Consider the following 24,546-nt stretch of genomic DNA (forward strand, 5'->3'; position numbering starts at 1 on the left):
TTTTGTACGGATATATTACATCAGAGTGCGTACACTATTTTAAATCTTTACCGTAAAGACTTGAGGTGGGTGTTTTATTTCATAACTGTAATTTTTTAGGTTGTGTGCATCTGTGGCCAATATGTTCCATTTTACAAACCACAGAAACCTGTAATAATGACAGAATCTGTACAGCTGTTAATCGTGCTTCATGTCTTACCACCACGTGGTAAACCGAAATGCATCTCACAACATATGTATTCTAAACTGATACGTAATACAATCCATTTATTTGACTTTTAGCTTAAAGAACAGAGGAATTTATTCTTTAAATATGTATAGCACATACGCCAATCGGATACTTTTAACCAAATATGTTTCGTGCACGGATTAATGATAAGAAACCTTTGTTATCTATCAAGGTTTATCGTATAAATGTAAATGTTTTTGTTATAATTAATAATTTATCAATACTCTAAGCAACTTATCCATCTATATGTTTATTTATTATCGAGATACAATAAATATTTCACCTTAGCAATCTGACCCGATTTCGTTCTCACACGTGGAATTTGTATAGTAATTCTTCTTTGATTTATGATCCAAATAAACACAAGGGCTTGATGGTGACCTGTGCCCATCAGAATATCCTTATAATCTAATCATATTTCATATCTTTTGTCACTGTGAGAACAAAAAGTGATTAAGTTGACGGGTTTGGAAGAAATAGGGTGCCCGAAGAAATATATGTGACTTGGAGATATATTCTATGTCTGATGTAGATATTAGACTATATTGACATAAATGCCTGGTTTTTAAGGTGTGCGTGAAGTATGGTCCCCTATCAAGTTACACGTCCGGGCGGCGTCAACCATACCTCTCGAAACAAGCCGATTGGTTCGTGAGTCTACGACTTCAGATTAAGAGAGTTAATTAAACAAGTTGGTAACATTGAATAAGAAGAACACCGCCCTATAAGAGTTAATTTCCTCTGTGTTTTCGGAAGGTTTAATGCGCAGGGTATAAGCCAAAGTTGTATATTATCACCAATGCTATTAACACAAATACATCCGACCTTGTAATTGGCGTTATGTGATGTGACTTTTTTTTTATAAAGCTCTATATTGTTTGGATTATTTTAAAACTGTACATAAACGGGAGACAATGCAATAGTGTGTGGAACTAGTTCACATGTGGTTGTGCGGCGAGGACTTCTGAAGAATCCTTTTGTAACTTACTGGACTGCACTGTATTTTATTTCAATCTTAAACACACTCTTTTCTGAATATACTTTGGATAGTTTAGGTAATGTATTACATGTCAAAATATGTAATATTGTTTAAATTTGGAAACTGGAATTTGAATATGTTAATCTAAAAGGGAAATAGTTTGTTTAAACACCCAGCTGTGAAAAGAGGTATTTACGGAGAACTGGATTTTTAAATGTACAAATATTACTATTTAATCACAGTTTAAAAGTGTAATGTATGGGTGCTTGAATGAGCAATGACATTGTTTTGGTAAACATTGTCACAAGCGATCAACTATTCATTAGTTAGGTTAACACGTGCCCAGTTATTATTCGTCACAAACAAAGCTCCATGTATGTAGGCATGGCTCAACTTTCGTACCTTGTGTGAAGAGAATTACTGTGAAAGAGTTTCGAACCCTTTTCGTTTCTTTCATATGTTTTGTTGGGAAGTAAACTGATACAGTACACAATTATCAAGATGTCGTTGCCACGTAAGTTCGATGCGAAACGCCATAGCGACAGCTTGGATGGGACCCCAGGAATTTATAGAAAACTAACTGATGCCGAAATCATGGAAGATTTTTTCAAAGCGAAAGAAGCTGAGCGTCTATTTCTAAACCATGAGGTGAAAATAGCTCCCGAAAAAGAACCTACAGACGATAACTCTGTTGAAAAACAGGAGGTAAAATCGACTATAAAATCGAGTTCCAGTGCACGGACGACAACACAGAAACCAGTTATACCGAGAAGAAAACAAGAGACAAAACCCGCCATTCCTAAGCGTTCTGCAACACTACAGCCTGTCGTTCCACAACGTTCTGGAAAAACTAAACCCATTGTTCCACAGAGAGCTGCAACGACAGCAAAATCGACACCAGCGTTGCGATTTTTCACAGAGAGAACCAAAAAAGTCAACGGAAATGCCACCAACAATGACAATAGTAATCTGAAACGAGCAGACGAGAAAAGATCATCCTCATCTTCATCTTCGTCTAGTTCAAGTTCGTCCGGTTTGAAGAAACCCAAAAGAAATCGCAGTTTGATTGTTGACAAGTCTTTCGTCCCGGTTAGTAATTACTATCATGAAGTTAATAACACAATTCCAGAAAGAGTGATAGAAGAAAAGGCTCAGATACGACGTAAGATGAAGTCAACCAAAGTAGAACAAGTACATCTGGAAAAAGTCAAACCTGAAATGAACGACTCAACCGAGTCGACACTCGAGAATCAGATAGCTTACTACGGCCCAGTCGTTCTAGTAGATTCACAAGAAGACCTTACTAATCCAGATCTAGTTACTGGTGGCCAATGGGAAATCGAGGACGAGATCATTCCTGCAAACAGGGCACCAGCGATGATCACGTTCAAACCACCTAGCCTTACGTCAGAGGTTGATACATCTGGAATACAAGAAAAAGCTAACGGAATGGAAAGTGGGGAAAATATTTCGATGAATAATAACAATTACATAGATGAGGATAATTATATAGAAATTCCAACTGTGCCAGTTTCGTCAAGGTCATTACAGGAACCCTCCTGTGGAGGTAACTTGACTGTTTCAAGCCCTAAAGGTGATATGGAATGGTGTTTATCATCAGAACGATCAAGTACGCCAGTTGAAAAGCCAGATGAAAACTGTAAGTAACATTTTCAGTTTTTAAAAATAATTACTAACTTGAAATTGGGTATATGAGTTTGGAAACTCATTGAAAGGCCATCTAGCTGATCGTTTAAAGTATTCACAAATTAATCATGTTTTAATCTGTTATTTATTTACAATTGAAGCTTGACAAATTGTATGACCAGAAGAAGGTGATATTATATACAGACATAGTGACATGGATTGTCTGTCCATCTTAAGAGAAATCTTAATCGTAAATCCTGTTGTAGTAGTGTCTAGGGGTAATATTGTAAGATGATATTTAAGGAATGCTGTAGTGTGTAAAACAAAACTAGAGTAAAAGTGGTGATTGGTGTACCTGGACATCAGATCTTGTACATTTCTTTTATATCTACATGTACGTTGTATTAACTTTCTTATACGTTTCTACAAGTCGGTCAGACATGGCATGCAAATATTAAAAAAGGAGATTTCAGGGTATTACTGTAATGACAACTCATTATTCATGAACTAGCTTAACGCAGATTGATAAGACAGTTTTTTTATGGTGTAGTTGATGTCCATTTATAATTATGATAGTAGGGTATAGACCAATTTAAAAGGTTATCGAGAATCTAAAAATCACATGCAGTTTGTTCATTTATCATTTTATGATGTGCCCTTGACATGCCATATCCAAGATATGGTAATGAACGAAGAATTTTCCCTACCTGTCAGAAATGACAGATCGATTAGAAAATTGAATTTCATCAACAACATCTTAATAACAAGAAATTAACATACCCCTATCACTTAAATTTAATAAACAGATATCTTATATAGAGACATGCTAGATTAGTTTTACGATTTTGTACCCCTCAAGTCCTTAATTTAAATTACATGTTCATCGTTGATTCAGATTTCAGGAGTAACGTGGAAATGAGCACTTATTCATTTTTATTTATTTATTTATTTATTTATTTATTTTTATTTTTTTTAAAAAATATTCATATTGCTTTAGTATTTCAAAGTCATTCTGGCATAAAGAAAATGCGATTTTAACTTTTCCTATCTTATGTTCACGAAGTCTTATAGGGTCAACAAACAGGCCGGTTTTACGTGATATAACCTGAATGTTTTGTGTCTAGAAGATACTAGCAACAATAGGATTGTTTATATATATAGAGAGATAACACAGTCCTCGATTCAGGTGGTCCTTTGTCTTTTATCATGCTAAAGGAACTAAAGCCAATGTAACCTGTTTGATAGTAACGATAATCTAACAGTTATCACAATACTAAACCTTTAGTGGTTATACTACAGACTAGTTGAAGATTGGTAATGTTAGCTTAAAGGACTTGGTACCATAACTATTATCTCGCCAATGATAATCTTTGACCAAACAACGAAGTAGACAGATTAATGAACTAATTCTCCTTAACCTTTCAAGCCTTGGTCAATATAAAATTGGGTCTGGGCTGTTAAGATTCTGATATATATGGCCAATAAAGAATTCTGCAGGCAGTTATAAACAATAGTATTATTGTAAACGTTAATAGTAACATAGTGAATTGTTATTGCCAGGTTGTTAGGCGGGGTTTACAGAAACCAAACATTTTACAGAACATTAATAAATGATGCGAAGGCGAAGTTTGGGTGGACGCTTTATTGCATGCGAGCTAGATTTTGTCTCTAAAAGCTTACTAATTAAAACCTGGGTATAAAATAGAACTGGCAAAAATAGAAGTTTCGTGAAATTTTAATTACATTTCACAAGAAAATGTTTTTCAAAATATGACTTCCAGGTTTAAGTTGGAATTATATTATTTTAATATATACCTATGATGAAGACATATATCCAGTTTAAAAGTATTGAGCTCATGGGGGCTTCTTCTTTACAGTTTCATGTAAAATGTCTTATTTGGATAGTAATTTAGACAAACGGATCAGGAAGAAACATAGGTTGGATAAATTCTTGACCTCGAAATATATTCAAACAATCACAAATGCACACAGATGGCCGCGCAAAAGCAATAGAAATTAACGTAAGGCTCGGACAGTGGTAACTTACGTAGGATTTACCGATTATCATTGTCCCATTAAAGATATATTACCTCAAGCATAATTAGTTTATCTGTTCGACCCTCTAAACTTATTTTATGTAATATAATGATATATTAAATTATAAACTAAAATGTCCAATAAACCCATGATATATTAAACAAGTGTATTATTACACTGGGTCTATCGTTGTTATCTTTATGCCCCGCTTTCACGTGGGCTACGAATGCCACGAATCGTCCCGAATCCAAACTTTTTTCCGATTCGTAGATAAATCGTAGACGGTTCTTGAAGTTCGTAAGTGATTTTTGAAACAAAACCTTTCGTGGTCGGCGTTCACGTGGGCTACGAATCGCCCCAAATCCAAACTTTTTCATATTTGTAGATATATTGTAGACGAGTCTTGAATTTCGTAAATGGAATTTGAAACAAAACCTTTCGTGGCCGGCTTCCACATGGTCTACGAATGCCGCGTAGTTTTATCATCATCATTCGGCATATTCGTAACTCATTCGCAACTGAATTTGTACCTTTATGGTAATCCTACTTTGACATTTGGCATATTTTTTCACCCGATTACTCACGAATTAAGGTTAATCTTTCATAAACTATTCGTAACTGCTTCGTAGCTACTCCTGATTCTCTACGATATTTTTTTTCCCGAATCACTAGGAATTTCGATTACTTTCGATTCGCCACTATGCTGGGCGATTCGTGGCATTCGTAGCCCACGTGTAAGCGGGGCATAAAGCGTGCATTACGTTGTCCGGTAACGACATCGCTTATCCATTAAATTATATTCTAACAAAGTGTACTACGATCGCGACTGAGTTAGAATTTGTAAATTGACAAATCTTTACTTGACAACCTATATATTTTTCGCGGTAGTTTGGACGTATTTCGAATTCATATTCATTTATTTAGCACCGAGGAAATATGTCTTTAAGAAACAGTTTCATATTTTAAAAACATGCAACTTCACATTAATATAAATGTGTTTATGCGAGTGTGAGCAAACATAGTATTATATTGCGATTGTGTTGAACTTGTTTTCTTGTAAATAGAAAATTGACAAAAGTCAAGAGGATATTTCAGCGATTAACATCATAAAAATCTCAACTCTCTCTTTAGTTTATAGTATGTACTTTACTTATATAGTAAATAAACACATAGATAAAGTAGGTATTAATTGTCCCACTTCAAGGCGCCATTCTAAGGGAAAGAAACAATATTAATTTAGGAATTGACCTTTGGGTAAAGGAATGTGACCTAATGGCTTTTATAAGATATACGAAGAAACAAGGCGAAGTGAGCGCTCCTCAGATAGCCCCTTGGAAGAAAGCCAAAATAGAGGTAGTCTATATTAGGAGAAAATCGGTCTACTACGTACTTCATAAATAATCATTCGTTTTGTCTCTTAAATCAAGGAATAAACGCTGTAGTATTTGTAAGCACATTTATTAATCCCAATTTTGACAATACACATACTTCAGATTTTAGGAATTTGGATATCTCAGTGACACTGAAAAGTGATCTGTCTTTTAATTAATGTATGTTAATACGTATTTATGTTTAATGAATATGTATATAAGCACCCGCTCTGATTTAATCATATTTACGCGGTGTTTATAGAATGTAAATCTATAAATCTCCAATTAACAACTATTCAACGATATTTCAAAGGGAAGTAGTATCGAGTGTTCTAGGGAAATTATACACAGTGTTTCTTCACGATACTCATCACTATTTATTTGATGATATTCACATAATATGTATATGAATATCACACAAATTATATTCTTCACGATACCTATCACTACTTATTTGATATTAAATATTCACATAATATGTGTATTCTATGCATATAACACAAATTATACCCAGTGTTTCTTCACGATACCCTTCACTACTGTTTTGATGATATTCACATAATGTGTGTATTATATGAATATAAGAAAACACACCTAATCATAAAGCTGTCTAAGTACATGTGGATGTGCACTTTACAATAATAATTCGCATGTGCGAATCCAAACTCAGGAAGTAGGTAGCATTCCTGTATGAGCTAATTAGGGAACCAGCCACTTGAAGGACGAAAGTAAAGCTAAAATGGTAATTATTTCTTCCCTTGTTACACGAAAGAACAGGAAAATGGCGTCAAATTCGCTTGATCTTTAAATTGTACATAACTTGACCTTTTATAATTCTACATTATAAACCATTCTACATGACATTTAAAGTGGATTCCATTCTTATAGAATTTAGAGAAGTCGAAATGGATTTAATTTAATATGGGAGAATACTCTACTGAGAGTGGTAATTACGTCATAAATCTTTGATAAACGTGAACATAATTCTATTCTGTCATGTTCCACTTTATATTAAGCACCGCTTCCTCCCAGAATTCTATGAAGTTGTCTTCAAAATCTAGATACGATGTTTTGCAAACTAAATTTAGTTTTCTCAAAGAATAGTCATTAATTATATTTTCGTAAATTGCCAGTTGTCATTTGTAGAATCACTTGAACTTAAGCTAGGTTCGATATGAAGCAAAGTTCATATATTTAATTACATGTGGGAGTGAGTATCTTAGATGTAAGTGACTGCATGATGATGAGATAATTTGAAATGTAGATGTAATGAAAGCAAGTGAGCGGTGTTTTAGAAAAATACTGAATATTATTTACATATTATTTTATCAGTTGGAATTTGGGTATAACATAAATTCCTCTTATTGTTTTAATTTTGACGTTCAACAATGAAAGCAATTTTCCCTGAGGTGTTGACATCCAATATTAATCATAACCAGGGTTTTCTTTTTCCAAATATTAGTTTTATGTTAACGCCTTTTACACGAATTTATAAATAGTCATATAGAATATAGGGGAAATTCGTTTTGGTTGAATTTACCTATTTTAGTTTAAACGCGCTTTGTAAATGACGATATTATAATTATTATTTTATTTCAATTACTGGACGATGTCCAGATCATAAACATCAATAATACGGGAACCATGATGCAATTTTCTAGGTTTCCCAAAATGCACATTCTAAATTGATGTCGACCAAATTTGTAAAAGTTCAATAAAACAAAAGTTTCTTGAAATTATCATGGATCAAATATATCTAGTTTTTAATGTGTGCCTGGGCGTAGCACGGTGCGGAATTAAAAGGCAAAATTAAAACTGTGTTTATAAGTGCAGGATAACCGCACCACATACAAACAGATTCCTTGTTTTATTCTATTGCATGTCATGATCGATCGTGTGTATACAAGAAATCTCAATTGTAGGAGGCTACATTGAAGAAAAGGGTTTTGAACTATTCAATTTATAGAAATGATGCAAACAAAATGGACTTTAATAATTAAATGATTATTTTAAGATTATGCTTCAAACATTATTTTAACCTAATGAATTTGGTTCTTGATACGTCCTTTGCATTACACTAACAAGGTTGGGATGCCCTTGAATTTTGTGCAATGTGTTTTCTACAGCTATACACCAATGTTATTAGATCGCCACAATAAACAATACCCTTGTTTTCATTAAAATTGGCCTAATTAATAGACGCCAACTGAAATCAAACTGATAACATAGATGAACATTTACTTCATATGACGGATGGGATTGCATGTTAAATATATGAAGGGTTTGTGTGGTTTGGTTCCAAAGCTGTAGATGCTGCATTATATGTAGGGTAGGCCGTATTAATTTAATATTATTTAATTTTCAAATGTTAGAGATATGTATACATTACGGTGTTTTGTTGTTGCATGCTCACAATCCACTAGAACATGAGATGCCAGTTTTAAATTAACCCAAAACTTCCTTCTGTGTTTAAATGGCTATGATAAACAGGGAGCGTGGTTTGTGCAGCTGACAGTTACAGTTTTGTGAGATTTCAGAAGGGGTGGCAAAGGCGGGGGTGGGGTGGGGTGTGGTGCTATGCATAACTATTTTTCATATTAAATGCATTATTTGGTCGATTTGAATCATTTATGGAGCGTGGTTGTTAAAAATAACGATTGAGCCCCCCCCCCCCCCTTATTTCTTAAGTATCATCAATCGCATGTATGCATAATATGATGACTTCTGGTGAATAAAACCCTGTCATGCATGATCTAGTAATATTTTCGATTTCTACATGCTGATTATTATCACCATAAGCGAAGTAATAACAAAGTCATTTGGTGACAATTAGCTCTAATTCTTATTAAAAATCCCCCTATAACTCCACCTCTTGTGCATGTCTTTAAAAATTCTCATACAGTTGGTGTAGGCGATATCTTCTTAAAAATGGTCAAGTGGACATAATCCAGTGACTATAATACTCTATTCTTGGATTGTCTTGAGTTAGAACATTAGTTTTATTTTTTTGTTTTTTCCAGATTGTGATCCTTATGAATTTGAAATAAGGACCAGACCAACAATCAATGATTCTTAAAACTGGTCAAGTGGACATAATCCAGTGACTATAATACTCTATTCGTGGATTGTCTTGAGTTAGAACATTAGTTTTATTTTTTTGTTTTTTTCCAGATTGTGATCCTTATGAATTTGAAATAAGGACCAGACCAACAATCAATGATTCTATACCAAGTGACAAATCGTCCACCCCACCGCCACTACCGTCCACCAATCCTCCACCATTAAGGAAAGACCTACCACCAGATTTTAACATGGAACATACAGTAAAGAAACTACCCGTAGATTGGAAGACGAACGAAACATCCCAACATGAAGGTGACGACGAAGTATTTGCCGTAGAGGCTAAGACGACACTTCCACCCCAATGTCAAGATAATCGTTATTTAGAAAATGGCTCCGATGAGATAACAGCTAGACATGAGAAACAATTAGAGGCCAATTTAGAACCAGGACAAGTTCAGATTATCAGTGCAATGGATATCAACAAACCATCAGGTGGCCACATAAATAAAAAGAAAACCCGAAAGCCAAAAGGCAGCCATTCTTCGGATAGTTCAAGTTCTTCAAGTTCCTCTGATGACGAAGAGAAAAAACGAAATATAAAGAATTCCTCGACACCTAAAGACGAAAATGTGTTGATAAATGGAGATGCTGATAGTACAAAGAAAAAACGTAAAAATTCGTCATCTGATGACAAAAGACGTTCTTCAGATCAAGGACCATCGCCGCCACCCAGAAAATCTAAATTAAATAAAACGGACAATCACGAAGTGGAATTGCCCTTAAACATTGATAGTATAAAGCTGCCGCAAGTTAACAAGGACAGACACAGCACTACATCTTCATCCAGTAACAGTGATACAGAAAAAAACAAACAGAATAAAAATATAACAACACCAAAGCCAAATTCCGATTTAAGATTAGATGTATCAAAAAACAAGGATGACAGTCCAGATGAAACAGGACCTAAAGCTGGTGATTTCTTGGATTTTTCTATCAGTACAAGTGATTCGCCGCCTGTCTATAGTACGCCTCGCGGTCCTTGCAATAAAATCAGATCTGTGTCTTCCTATTCCAGTTCATCTGAAGACGAACACAAAACACCTTATAAAATATCTGGAGGTGTTCCTAAATCTCCTAAATCAAATGAAAATAAACAGGAAATATCCTCCAGTCCACAGCGTTTGGACCTTAATCCCATTGAAAGCCCAACTAAAAATGTAGCATTGGCTCCCGAAAACCCCACAAAAGATGATACCGATAAAGCAATTATTCCTGCATTAGACAAATCAGTATCAAGTACGGATTCTGTGTCATCCGAAAATATAACATCTTATAATATTCACACTGAAAGCGAATCAGATCCCGATAAGAAATCTACTAAGAACAAGAACCCAGTATTAAAATCACCAGAAATAACCAACTGTCAACCTAAATTACCCGAAATATCGCACAAAATATCACCAAGTCAACCGACAGCTGAAACTCGTCACCCGAATAAAAAAGACATCGGAACACAAGTTTCCGTTGATGGTGCCAGATCTAAAACACCAGAAACTCCCAAAGATAAAAGTTCAAAAAGCATCACTGCCTCAAAGAATAAGTCCCCGAGCAATAGCACAAAGAAGACAAAAAATAGTACCACTTCTAACAGTAGCAGTAGCAGTAGCAGTTCAGATTCTGAAACAGGTGATAGCAAAAATGATAAGAAAATCAAAACATCAAAAAATAAGAGAAAATCCAAGCGAACCGACAGTTCAGGGGGTATCAGGGCGAAACTAGGCGAGTTGTTCAAGCGCAAAGAGAAGAAACCCAAAATGGAGAAAGAAAAGAAGAAATCGACAACTGACGAGGATAATAAAGAAGGTAAAGTCGACATCCCAACTCCGAAGGTATGTACTCCAGAGCAGGTTTACGACGAACTTATTGTTAAGAAAGCTCCTGGTGTTGGTGCTTCCGTTAATGTACCTGATGTCAATCATTGTCATAAGAAAACTAGCACACCTTCTCGTCCTTCTGCTGACATTAATATAGCGACCCCTTCGCTTCCACCGAAGATTAATAACGGAGGTGTCACTGTAACTGCACCTTCACTGACTTTGGGAAATACCGGAGACGTAAAAATAAATACCCCGTCACCCCCTTCTGTGGATTTACCCAAGTTGAAAGGGGGTGTTGATATAAACCCTCCCTCTGTGAATGTACCGGGAGACATCAAAATAGGAACCCCGTCGCCTCCTTCTGTGGATTTACCAAAATTAAAAGGAGATGTTGACATAAACCCCTCCTCTGTAAATGTACCTAAGCTGAATACGGGAAACATCAACATAAAAACCCCTTCACTTCCTTCTGTGGATATACCTAATGTTAAAACTGGTGATATTAATGTAGCAGGATTAGAATGCCATTCCGTGGATGTACCCAGTATACCAACTGGCCGTGTCAATATTGGGAAACCTAAAGTTGTTCCTGCCGATTTACAAGAAATTAATGTAAATGTAACGTCCCCATGCAATGCAGAGTTTAAGGACAAATCACCAAAGGGCGACGGCAATAACGATAAATTGAATACCTCTTCGTCGAGCAGCGACAGCTCATCCAGCCACAAGAGTTCTTCAAGCAATAGTAGCAGGAATCCAACACAGAACAATAGCATAATTATAGAAGAGAATCCCAACCAGCAGGCATTAGACAATTCACCAAAGGACGCAATAATTGATCAAATAAATCATGCTACAAGTTCCCCTCTGTGTGTATCGCCTTCATTAACAACACGCACCCCAGTTAAAGAGGAGATATCAACTCCATTGAAGCACCCAACAACCGACACCATCAACTCTTCCCACCAACAGTATTATACTGATGGACATCACTTTGTTGTTGTAGCAATCGACTTTGGTACAACATTTAGCGGTTATGCGTTTAGCTTCGTTCGAGACCCAGACAATATTCTAATGATGAGAAAATGGGAAGGTGGAGATCCGGGTGTTGTCAATCAAAAGACCCCTACAATAATCCTTTTGGATCCAAATGGAAAATTCAATTCCTTTGGTTTTACTGCTCGAGATACGTACAACGATTTAGACCCCAAAGAAGCTGCCTCCTGGCTGTACTTCGATAAATTTAAGATGGTTTTACACCATCAATCGGTGAGTAACAAATAGCAGAAATAAAATTTAGAAAAAAAACAATACCATTTTTATACCTAAATGATTTCGGTTCTCATGTTATGAATATTAATGTTTTGAAATTTATTTAATTTTCGTATGACAAAATGGACATTTAATTAAGTATTAATGTCAATAACAATGGTTGTGTAAGTATGTTTATCGGTCATCTTTATATGGCTTGTGTGTGTTAATTATATTTGGGTATCAGATTATTGTCATGCTAATTGGTCGTATAAACGAAGCCTTATCTAAAAACTAGACCAGAGAAATGATCAATCTAAGCACAGGTCACGTACTCGTAGCCAAACTCTTTAAGGGTCACAGCGTAAACAATGAAAAGTTTGTTTTATTCTGTGGAAAGTTAAATGTAAATTAGTGTCTTGTGGGTCATATATGTATATATGATAGGAATAAACATATCTCATTATTGAAATTCCTCGCATTCCCACTCGTACAATTAAGCTACTTTTGCTTTTATCTCACTAAAAACGTTTAAAATGATATTTTTTTTTTTTGAAAGCTTTAAAAGACTTTCACTTTTTATATCAAATAACCAGATCAATTAATTAAAATAAAAGTAATGTTAAAAACTATTTTGAAATATTACCCATTTTTCCTTATTTAAACTCTATGCTTTATGGTTTGTCACATTTTACAATATTTGAATACTTGGTTCTTCAATTAAACAAAGAACTAATCAAGCAAACAGGAAATAAAATTGTTCTGCAAACCAATGAATGAGCATCCCATAGAAGTTTTGTATGCACCAGCAAAACAATTTGGTGTTTGTTTTCAGGAGTTAACAAAAGACACAATGGTCGCAGCTAGTAATGGCAAGTTATTCCCAGCAATAAATATTTTCGCCTACGCACTTAAGTTTTTGAAGGATCATGCCCTACAGGAGCTGACGGATCAATCTGGATTCCAAATTATTAACGAGGATATCAGATGGGTTATTACAGTTCCTGCTATATGGAAAGCTCCTGCTAAACAGTTCATGAGACAAGCTGCCTATAATGTAAGTTGGGCTGATTTCATGCAGTTCCTTTTTGCAATTATTTATCATGGGGGAGCGATAGATTTGTGTAGTATTAACAAAATGTGGATGGGTAGTGGCACTGCAAGACTGAAACTGATGTCCGTGTTTGCGCGTTTGTAGGACGTGGTATTATTTTGAATTGGATGTGGCTCATGGCTACTAACATAAATAGTAAGCTTACATATTTCTTAACCAGGCTAGGATTTAGTTCAAACTCCCTGCACAGATCCTTAAATTATCAAAAATTAACTAGTTCTCCGATATCACCCTCGATGGAAGCGGACGTTAAGCCCCACGAACCATTGACCAGAAAATTATTTATCCAGAAAAGCGAAATAGACCTACCTTATGTGACATATTGGAAAATCTCAATTCACTGTGTTACACAAGGAACGGCTGAAGACGTACACGTCAACTTCCAACAGAAAACAATTGGTGTTTCCCCGAGTGGCGAGAAATCTTTTAATATTTGAGCTTTTAATATTTAATATTTTTGTTAAAGAACCGGTCTGCACATATTTAAAAAAAAGATATTGAATAACAATATTCTTAAATATTTTAATGCAGCTAGAAATCCATATAGCTAGCATGTATCTATATTAAATCAAGTAGGTTAGCGTATTTTCTGGTAGCTGTTTGTTCTTAAGTTACATTCTAAAACATCATATAATTATACCGCCAGAAGCACCAGATATTTGTGGTTAGTTTCTATTTTCGTATGTATTCATTGAAACCCCAGTAAATACTTTAAAATTCAACTGAAGTTTTATTTCAAGAAATGTTTTATTTTCTAGGCTGGTTTGGTATCTTCTGATTCTCCTGATAAACTCCTTATAGCTCTAGAACCGGAAGCTGCATCTATATACTGTCGGAAGTTAAAGATGCATCAGTTAATCCCCGAATACCCAATACAGCGACCTTTACAATCACCCAAGCATTCTCATCCAGAAGAAATAGACGACAACCCGGCCTGTACTAACGTCCATATAGGTAATATATCATTACCCAATACTTACATACATGTATTTCAGATTTAAAATGTTATAAACATAGCTCATAATATCATTTAAGCTATTGGAAAGAGATATCGTACATTATTTTTGCACTATTTCTTATTTTTAAGTTTGTTTAAGATTAAAGATGCCACCTTTAACACCCACGGACCGGAGCTATACAGATCTAATTGATTGTTTACTTTAAAAGCATGTTGTTGATTTGTGTATCAAATATCGTCGGCTTATAAAAATGAATATACTAAGCACAAAATCATGACTTTGATTCATCTGCTTCAAAAATAATGCTTTTTAATAATATATTACTGATATGTATTGTTGAAAAGATTTCCATAGCAACACTATTATATTAAAACAGTAGTAGATAGAGTATTTGTATGCATGAAAACCTGCCGAAAGACCATAATTAATCTCTATTGATTTCGTATAGGATTTCCTTTGTTTCTGATTACAAACATTATTATCCACGATATGTCAGGTTTTGTATCATTTTCAGGGGATTTTGCGTTACACATTTGCATATTGTTTTAAAACTAACTTACGGTCGAAACTTCTAATTTTGCATCCAGACGGCGGATATTTTGACATTGCAAACTCTCACTACGCCAATGTGTAGCACATAGATTATTATACACCCAATGTGGTCGTATATTGCCTAACAAAAACGTCCAGCTAACATTTATTTCAGAAGAACGCACGGCTAACATTTATTTCAGAAGAACCGGCAGCTAACATTTATTTCAGAAGAACCTGCAGCTAACATTTATTTTAGAATGTATTTAATATAAAGCTGTTACTATAGACAAAAACTCAAAACGAACTGTAACTATTTGTTCTTTTAACCGTTATCCGGGAAAATCCTAACACATTTTAACCCGTTATCGTTTCAGAGCTTGGGCCACTTGCTTGTACACAGATTGCTGTGAACCCGTCATCCCATGGTAATACAAAGGACAATTTTAAACCCTTTACCATTTCAGAAACAGACATGATATATTTGCTAAACGAGTTGTAAACCAATTATTCTTAGTTTCAGATAAAATTACGATTAGCAAATTCCGTTTGCTCCAGCTATCCCTAAGACCTGCTGTATTTTTAAACGCCCACATGGAAATGTGGTCGTATATTGTAATCGCCTCCGTCCGTCCATTGTTCACATTCATCAACTGATTGTTTTGAAATTGATATATCAGTGAGATGAAGAAGCCTATTTAAGTTCAATAATTTCATCTGAAGTTGTGGCCCTTGTTTCACTTTTTTGAACCTTGTGAACGCTCTAACGACAAAGGTGATCATCCGATCTGTATGAAATTTACATGCATCATTTAAATTAGTGAAACCAAGAAGCTTATTAAATTTCAGCAATTTCCGTCAATCCCTTCTAGAGTTATGGCCCTTGTTTTACTTTGTTGAACCACGTGAATGTTTGAATGACACAAGTTATCATCCGATCTGTATGAAATTTATATGAATTATTTAGATTAGTAAAACGTAAAAGCCTGTCGAATTTCAACAATTTCCGTAAATTACTCCCAGAATTAAGGCCCGTGTTTCAGTTTGTAGAACCTTGTGAACCCTCAAAGGACGAAAATTATAATCTGGTCTGCATGAAATTGTGTTGTAAGTGCGCCCAATAAACTACAAAAAAATGAATATGCGACAACCCTTGTCGACTGCCCGGTCGATTTAGTTGCTGTGGGCGTATGTTATGTTGCTTGGCAACTTATCTTTAAACAAATTAATTCTCCTTTCAGACGTAAGTCCTACAGAATACAGTTTTCCGTTACAATTATCACCCAACCAGACACTGGATTCCTCTATGAGAGGTGTGTTACACATCAATTTCTCTTTCATATCTATTTATTGTTGACAATCGCATTATCCAGAAACTTAATCCCGACAATGAAAAGTTGCTCTTTGTTCTTGCATGAAATCTTCAGGCATCTTACAAACATGTACACAAAGAATGTTCTTCTCACACTGCATTTCACTTATTAGAATTTTCTGAACTTTGTTGATTTAGAAGTTATGATGAATATTAATAAGTATTGTTCAAATTAATGTTAAATCAGTAATATATCACAAGCTCATGTTTCTCATTTCATATTATATACGACTATAATTCAAATTACATGCCTGGAAACATTTGGACTGAAAGAAATGTGGCCGTGTATTCTCGTCAACCCGGGGTGTCCGTACCACAATTGTTTGTAGACGTTCTGAAGGCCGACTTGTAATAACCGATTGAATTTATATTTTTCCACGTCAGACGGAGAAACATATTGATTGTTAACGATTTTCGATAATTACTACCAGAGTTTATGGCCTTCGATCAATTTGAAAAATTTGGTGGAAGGCTCTGAAGGCCAACGTTATCATCCAATTAACTTAAAATTTATACACAGTGTATATGTTCATGAGACAAAAATGATAAAGTTGTCTCACGAATGCCTTTGTATTTATACACGATATTTGATAATTGCTGCCAGAGTTATGGCCCTTGATTACTTTAAAAGATCGCGTGGGCGCTCTAGAGTCCAAAATATCACCCAATTTCTTTTAAATTTATACACAGTGGTTATAGTTATGGGTCGAAGACACCTTCTGATTTCTGAAAACTTTAACAGCTGCCTTTATCATCGTAATGGGTCGTTATTCTTAATAAGTTTTTGATGTCTTTTAAATGTTTCCATTACCGACAGCAGAGCAAATTATGCGACAACCCTTGTGCACTGACCAGATGCCTTGCAAACTATCTTTCCCGTTTCTTGTCTGGGGTATTTTCGCTAGGTGTTATTAATCTAAACTTTAATTATAAATTATTTGTCTAAATATAAAAGATAATATTTATCTTTTGCTACACATTAAATATATCTCTGATATTATTATTCTAACCGGTGAAGGATTTACTGATATTATATATATTGGTGTGGTTTATTTCCAGCTTCTGAATTTGGTGTGTATGGATGTATAAATATATAATTAAGCTTATTTATTATCTTTTGATACATATCTTATATTCAACTTTCACATCTTTTTGCAACGTTTCTGTTCTCTTTATAGCTTGACTTACAATACCAAATACTGGATTTATTCAGCTATTATCATTGTTCTTAAAGTGTATCGAAATCTGAAATTATAACGTTTTTTTCTTATTAGGTCCATAAGAACTATTTGCTATTTGTACATGTGAAGCTATTATTATATTGAAAATGTTAATTTAAATGTAATATCTTGTCTGAAATAACCTGATACTTTACAAATAATGCATCTCAATATATACTAGTGTATTCAATTCTCATATTTCAACAGTATCCCTTACTGCACGATCATTATTTATAGAATAATACTGTAAAATATTTCTTATTTGATGGCAAAATAATTTTTATACGCCCATGTATAAACACTTCGCAGAATACTATGACCATTTTACGGGCTAGAGTTTCCAAGTTTTTTTGTTCATTACATGATGCTATGACTCTTGGCATTGAGTTCACTTTAAAATGTATATTTTATTAATGTTTGTTTCTACCGATAGTAGAAATAGGCCCGATTTATTTTGCAGTATTATTTTGCTTGTTACTAACATAGTATACAACATGCACGATGGTATTACATTTCTATGTGTATAATGACGGTCAAAAGATCTATATCAAGTAAAACGTACTAAATGTCTTATAATTTGGATAATGGCGTGTTGTATTTTGAATTGTTCGTGTATTTTGAACATACAAGGATTTTACTCAGTAGTTTCTTGAAGACTTGGTATAGTTTCTTTTGGTTATCAGTATATCTATATGTACTTTAAATGCATGATTTGAATGAGGTAATTCCTTGCGATCATGAAATTACATCACAGTGAAAATGTTATTTTCTCACGCTGTCCAATTGTTACATATTACATGTATCTATATGTTGAATTCTGTAACTATTGTCATCTGGGCGGGCTGGTATCTGTAGTAACTCTGCTTGAAAATCGCAGAAGAATGGGGAAAAACGAAACTTGCAAGTGATACTATAATATTTAATCAGCCATTTTATCATCACTATAGGAACTAGATACATGGTGGTTGATTGTGGTGGTGGTACTGTTGACATCACGGTTCACGAACTCAGTTTGGCGGGAAAATTGATAGAACTACACAAAGCTACAGGCGGACCACATGGAGCTACAGGTATGTAAAATGGAGAATTCTATCGATTTTCAACAATTTCAACTATGGCCCTTGTTTCACTTTGTTGAACCTTGTGAATGATCAAATGAAATAAGTTATCGTCCGATCTGTATGAAATTTGTCTGCTCTGTTTAAATTAATAAAACGGAGAAGCCTATCTAATTTTAACAATTTCCGCTAGCAGCTTCTGGACTATGGCCCTTGTTTCACTTTGTATAACCTTGTAAATTCAAAAAAGATTATCCAATCTGTATGAAATTTGTATGCATTATTTAAATTAGTAAAACAATTTCCGTTAATTAATTCAAGGGTTATGTCGCTTGTATTACTTCATACATGCTCCAACAATAAAAGTTATCATTCGATCTATATCATTATTTGAATTAGTAAAACGGAAGTCTATTGAATTTCAACATTTTCCATTAATTTCACACAACAAAAGTTAGCATCCGATTGGTATTAATTGACACCAGTGTCTTGTAAACACTACCATTACCATTAAAAGTGAATGAAACCCGTCAGCGCTGCTACAATATTCTTTTTACCATTGTTATTTTCAGGTGTTGATCTAGAGTTTGAGAAGTTATTGGGTTGTATTTTTGGTCCAGAATTTATTACACAATATAAACAAAGATATCCTGTAGGTTGGGTTAATCTCATGACCAATTTTGAATCAAGGAAAAGATCAGCAAATCCGGCAAAACCTACTTCATCCAACGTTTCTCTTCCATTTTCATTTATAGATTACCATAAAAAACATAAGGTACGATTATTTATATAGATTAACCATATAGATTATATATTTATGTAAGGCCGTTAGAGGAGTGATACATTTTATTTAGAAATGTAACACTAGAACGGTAAATTGTAATTATAGATCTCCATAATACGCAAAGTTACCGGTATAATTTATGTTTCTGTTAGCGCTAGGAAGAACTAGAAGGCAACCAAATTTTAGTTATTTCTGATAATAACTTCATGAGCTTGTGTCCTTGATCAGTTGTTAATGTCTACTAAGATTAAAAAGGCGACAACCTCCATGGACTAGTGCGGACGACTGAGCTGCTGTATGCGTATATTTCGTTGGGTGGCAAGGTTCGTCACAGTTAATATATACATTGACAGGAGTATCTGGGGAAAAACTCAAAATAAAATATTAATGTAATTATATACAATTCCTTAATATATATTCTATAAGCTTATTAAATTGTACAGTTTAAAACAAAGATTATAGCATTCAAACTTCATACAGTCAGTAACCCGTAACCAAGGTGCCATGGTGTTCTTTTCTTGGGGATTACTTACAGTGTCTACCAAGTTAACTTACCGAAGACGACAGCCGTGTCCTAACATTCCAGTTAAAACATTATATTATATTTGGAATCTGTAATAGACCTTATGATTCTAATCTGGCCTTATTGTTCTGATTATTTTTATTGTCAATTTTATGTTACTAGGGTAAACAAGTAGAAGTGATGGTAAAGAAACATGGCGATCATGACGTCAGATGGTCAGCACAAGGGATGTTAAGACTGAGTCCAGAAGCCATGAAACTTCTCTTCGCTCCTACCCTAGATAAAATCAAACAAGCTATTGGTGATATCATCAATCATCCACATTGTCGTAGTAAGCTATTTCAATTTGTTATAGACCCAAATTGAACTGTGGCCATGTAATGTACTGTATCTCAGAAGGTAAATTTACTGGACAGTTGAATGCATCAACATAACAGACCGAATAACTGAAGTAGGCAGTAGACAGCATTTTGCAGTCGAGAGTCTAAATACATAACCATTGACAGGAAAATATATTTATTAAACATATCTTGGCGAACTATAAATGGAAAATCCTATCCAATTTCAAATCTAAGTATATCATTTTACGAACACAGCCGTTACTTAGCGATAGGTAAAGTATAGCTTACGAACCGCCTCTGCCGAACTTGCGTTTGTCTGTCTGACTAACTGAGCTAGAATGTTCGAATTTGGCGTAGTTATTTATTAGAAGAATGCCTTAACCCAGTTCAACGACGATTATTTATTTTCTGCTTAGGTTTAGCAGAAATCAGTAATTTCATTTTCGGGGCTTTGAAACAGGATATATTATCGTCACAGCCATGCCCATCCGAAGTTCACAATTCCTAACTCTTGGAGTTATCGCCCTTGGTCAATTTGAATTTTTTTGTGAACGCCTAGAGGCCACAATTATTATCCAGTTGACTTGTAGTTTTAAGAAGCTAAAGTTATTATTTGATTGACTTGGTATTAATACACGGTGTTTAAGTTCGTGATGTTCAAGGATTTCCGATAATCACTGTCGGAATTATGGTCATTGGTCAGTTTGAAAAAGTGTGATGGCGCTCTAATGTTATCCACTCGACTTGCAAGTTATATACACAGGAAGAATAACAAGGCAGTCATATTTGAATTATTTCTGTTAATTACTTCAGATTTTAGTGTCTTGTGAAAGCTCCCATTACTTACAACATAATAATTATGCGACAACCGTTGTAGACTGCGGACGACTTAGTTTCGTTACCCGACAACCTGTCTTTAATGTGTACATATGTCGTGTTGTTTAATGAATGTGCTGTACATTGTTTTGTAATATATTATATTTTGCAGGATTAAAGTATATGTTTTTGGTAGGAGGATTCGCAGAATCGCCTATTTTGCAACATGAGATACGTAAAGAATTCGACAGCGATAAAAATCATATCGTTAAAGTTTTAATACCCCAAGCCGTCAGCTTAGCCATTCTTAAAGGTAAATTTCAGCAATTTATACAGCAAATTTAATTAAGGAGAGATTAGAACTTTTGGGATATCATGATCGCCATGTTTCTTTGTCATTCCTTCTACTTAACAATAGAAGTAATTGGGAAAATCAAAACGGACTTAATTTGCGTGTTTTGACTATATACAGTAGTTCTACCGGGTATTTCAATTCAGACTGGATGTCAAATTTGAGATATATATGCTAGTCTTAATCCGTTGCTCTGATATAGACGTTTTTATACGCGTTACAACGGGTGGGTGGATGTAGTTCGTGTGACGTAATATCTGTTTATATATCAATTTACATTGTATTTTGTAGGTGCTGTAATGTTTGGATTGGATCCAATGGTGGTTAATGTTCGCAGATCCAGGGTGACGTATGGTATAGGTGTGCTTAACCGCTTCGATCCTGAGAAACATCCGGAATCAAAACTCGTCACAAGAGACGGCAAAGACTGGTGCACGGATGTGTTTGAAAAATTTGTCTGTACGGACGAAGCCGTAGCGTTAGGGGATGTAGTGGTGAAGAGTTATACCCCAGCAGTTTCGGGGCAAACCAAGAGCATCATCAATATGTATTGTAGTGAAAATGAACACGTCCAATTTATTACGGACCAGGGTGTGAGAAAATGTGGAACACTAACCCTTGATCTATCCCAGTATGAAATCCAGGAGTCAGCGTATCGGCGCGAAATTCAAATTCGAATGTGTTTCGGGGATACAGAAATTAAAGTGAGCGCGCAAGACATTACAACTGGCCAGGTAGTACGGAGTATCATTGACTTTTTAAACAAATAGCTCATGTTTACAAGAAAATAAATGTTATGATTGAAAACCGGTCGCTCATTAAGACGAGCAAAATATCTGATGAGATTTGGATATTTGATATTTCGGCGTACATTCTGGTCATTTGATGTAAAAGTTGGTGCTTTCTTATTTAGTGGAAAAAAGTTGGCTTGTTTCTGATAATCCATAATATGGCCAAAAGATGGAATACACATTGGGAAACACATGGTATTGAGTCGATCTGATCAAATATTTAACGTCAACTATCCCATGCCCACGGTTTAAAGGAGCTAAATCTCTATTCTTTAGAACCTCGAATTTTCATTCAATTTTTAAAATTTTGTTTGTAATTTCTAATCAGCTAATTGTAGTCGCTTGCTTCTTGTTTCTCCAGTCTACAGTGGGAGTGCAGTTTTGCATTTCACTTGTGTACTAACGTTTTGCCTCGTTCATCACCAATGGCGCGCGAGCGTATAGAGAACACTACGTAGAGTACTGATTTTGAAGTGTGTATTAAATATTAGATACCAGGGTCTAATATTTTCACATACTGATTGAAATGGACCAATATTAAATTCTTATTTCGAAGATTATTGACAATAAAACAGAGTTAGAGATTTAGCTACTTTAAGATGTATGCAACTTTGTATTACGTGATAGTATTACAATTTCGATAACGAATTATTTATATTTAATTATATAAGTTTGCTTTATACTCCTTATTTTAGTATTAAAACAATATATTTTTGTATGTATTAGGCTTTTTACATATAAGTATTATTACCGATGCTTGAATTTATAAAACCTATATCGCGCTGGCAACCTCATTCATACGATTTAGTGCATGTATTAATAAATGGTCACCAAACATTAATCAAGAACACTTTTAAACGAAACGATACAAAAGTCGTATTTACGATCTATTTCCTCAACTGACGAGAGCCTAAATTCACCAAATACTTTCATTCTATAATTTTATTTTTCTATATCATATACAAAAATAGTTAAAAATACGTTTTTAGGTTGCACAAGGTGGCCGGATTAACCTCGAGAGAAGATATTTTTATGAGGTTTTTCAGACGTTTTTGAGAAAGCCTCCTGAAATGCTATTTTATAAATCGCTATATACTTATTTTTTGTATAGAATTAAATAGTATATATTGTATAGATTTAAAAATGAAATATTTTATAAGATATAATCTAAATGTGGTTTAATGGACTTACGCCATTAGTTCATGTTGTCTGTATTAACTTTTATATATTTCAAGCATATTAAAGGGGTCAGTTTCATATACAGTTGTAGCTACTTTTGGATTTATTTAATATAAGCTTCTGTCTGGATTCAAATTATTTATTACCATAGAAGCCTTACCGTTCGGATCATTATTGGTTTAATTAATTCTGCTTATGATCCGTAGCGAGAGCAAATACATTGGCAAAGGATGAAGTACAGTCAATCGAATCTTTCGCCGAGCGGAGCGCACGTTAAATTTTTGATAAAATATTTACGGTTTCCTTTCAACCCATGATACATGGAACTACTAAACAAAATCCTTCGGTATTAATCTGGGTGGATTTAAAATGTACCTTCAGTGGTATCATAGACTATGATAAAAAAAGAATTTGGTTCCTTTATTAATTTTCATTATACATTGTATTTCTGTATATTTATACTGTATATTACAATATGTAAAACTGGAAATATAGATAAATAGTATTATACAATATGGTTGGTTTTATTATAGCTTTATTTGCCTACAAGTAAATATGGTCATTCGTAACCTCTCGGTTTGGATTAAAAGACGTTAATCGAAACGTAAAGATGGCGCCGGCTTGCTTAAGGGGGTTATAGACGAAATGGGGAAATGCACGCCGGAAAATCCCGATGAAATTTCTCGGCCAACGCTTGGAGCGAACCCGCGACCTCCGGGCTAGTAGACGAAAAACTCTTAAGCGGTCTCAATTCGTCATATCTTTGTAAATAATTAACGGAATTGAATCATTTTAGAGCTGAAATTCATTTTAAAGGTTCAACATTCTCAATTTTGTAGTCAACAAGTGATTCCTCAATCCTACAAATGACGTTCTGGGGTGAGTGCTGCCCGAAAAAGTTCCTCGGGATTTTCCATATTGGTTTTCATATTGTCATTGCCTAGTCGTTCGGATGGAACGAAAACCCGCACACACTGGCGTGCACGTAAAAGAACCCATGACAATTGGAATTCTAAGAATAGTACCGATCACAATTTCTACACATCAAACCCT

The 24,546-nt window shown here is 34.6% G+C and overlaps 1 protein-coding gene across 3 annotated transcripts; it reads left to right on the top strand.

The window, feature by feature from the left end:
- The first annotated feature begins 1,024 nt into the window (after window positions 1–1,024).
- LOC126816396 (mucin-2) lies at window positions 1,025–24,008 on the top strand. 3 transcript variants are annotated; one of them, XM_050542872.2, is made up of 10 exons: window positions 1,030–2,868; window positions 9,434–12,471; window positions 13,289–13,510; window positions 14,326–14,521; window positions 16,299–16,370; window positions 18,597–18,719; window positions 19,280–19,482; window positions 20,177–20,345; window positions 21,344–21,484; window positions 21,815–24,008. In XM_050542872.2, exons 1-10 carry the CDS (start codon window positions 1,710–1,712, stop codon window positions 22,291–22,293), a joined length of 5,802 nt encoding a protein of 1,933 aa, XP_050398829.1. In that variant the 5' UTR covers window positions 1,030–1,709; the 3' UTR covers window positions 22,294–24,008. The 3 variants fall into 3 exon arrangements, with proteins under 3 accessions (XP_050398830.1, XP_050398829.1, XP_050398831.1); XM_050542874.2 differs by lacking the exon at window positions 1,030–2,868 and adding an exon at window positions 8,500–8,591; XM_050542873.2 differs by lacking the exon at window positions 16,299–16,370 and having other exon boundaries at window positions 1,025–2,868.
- Window positions 24,009–24,546: the final 538 nt, after the last annotated feature.

This window comes from Patella vulgata, chromosome 3 (assembly GCF_932274485.2).
Source record: "Patella vulgata chromosome 3, xgPatVulg1.2, whole genome shotgun sequence".
NCBI lineage: Eukaryota > Metazoa > Mollusca > Gastropoda > Patellidae > Patella > Patella vulgata.

What these genes read in the sequence shown, in the direction of transcription:
- LOC126816396 (XM_050542872.2), top strand. Translation starts at nt 1,710, where the DNA reads ATGTCGTTGCCACGTAAGTTCGATGCGAAACGCCATAGCGACAGCTTG. An exon ending in TGAGACAAGCTGCCTATAAT is followed by an intron (nt 13,511 to 14,325) that starts GTAAGTTGGGCT and finishes TTTATTTTCTAG; the next exon opens with GCTGGTTTGGTATCTTCTGA. An exon ending in ACTGGATTCCTCTATGAGAG is followed by an intron (nt 16,371 to 18,596) that starts GTGTGTTACACA and finishes TCATCACTATAG; the next exon opens with GAACTAGATACATGGTGGTT.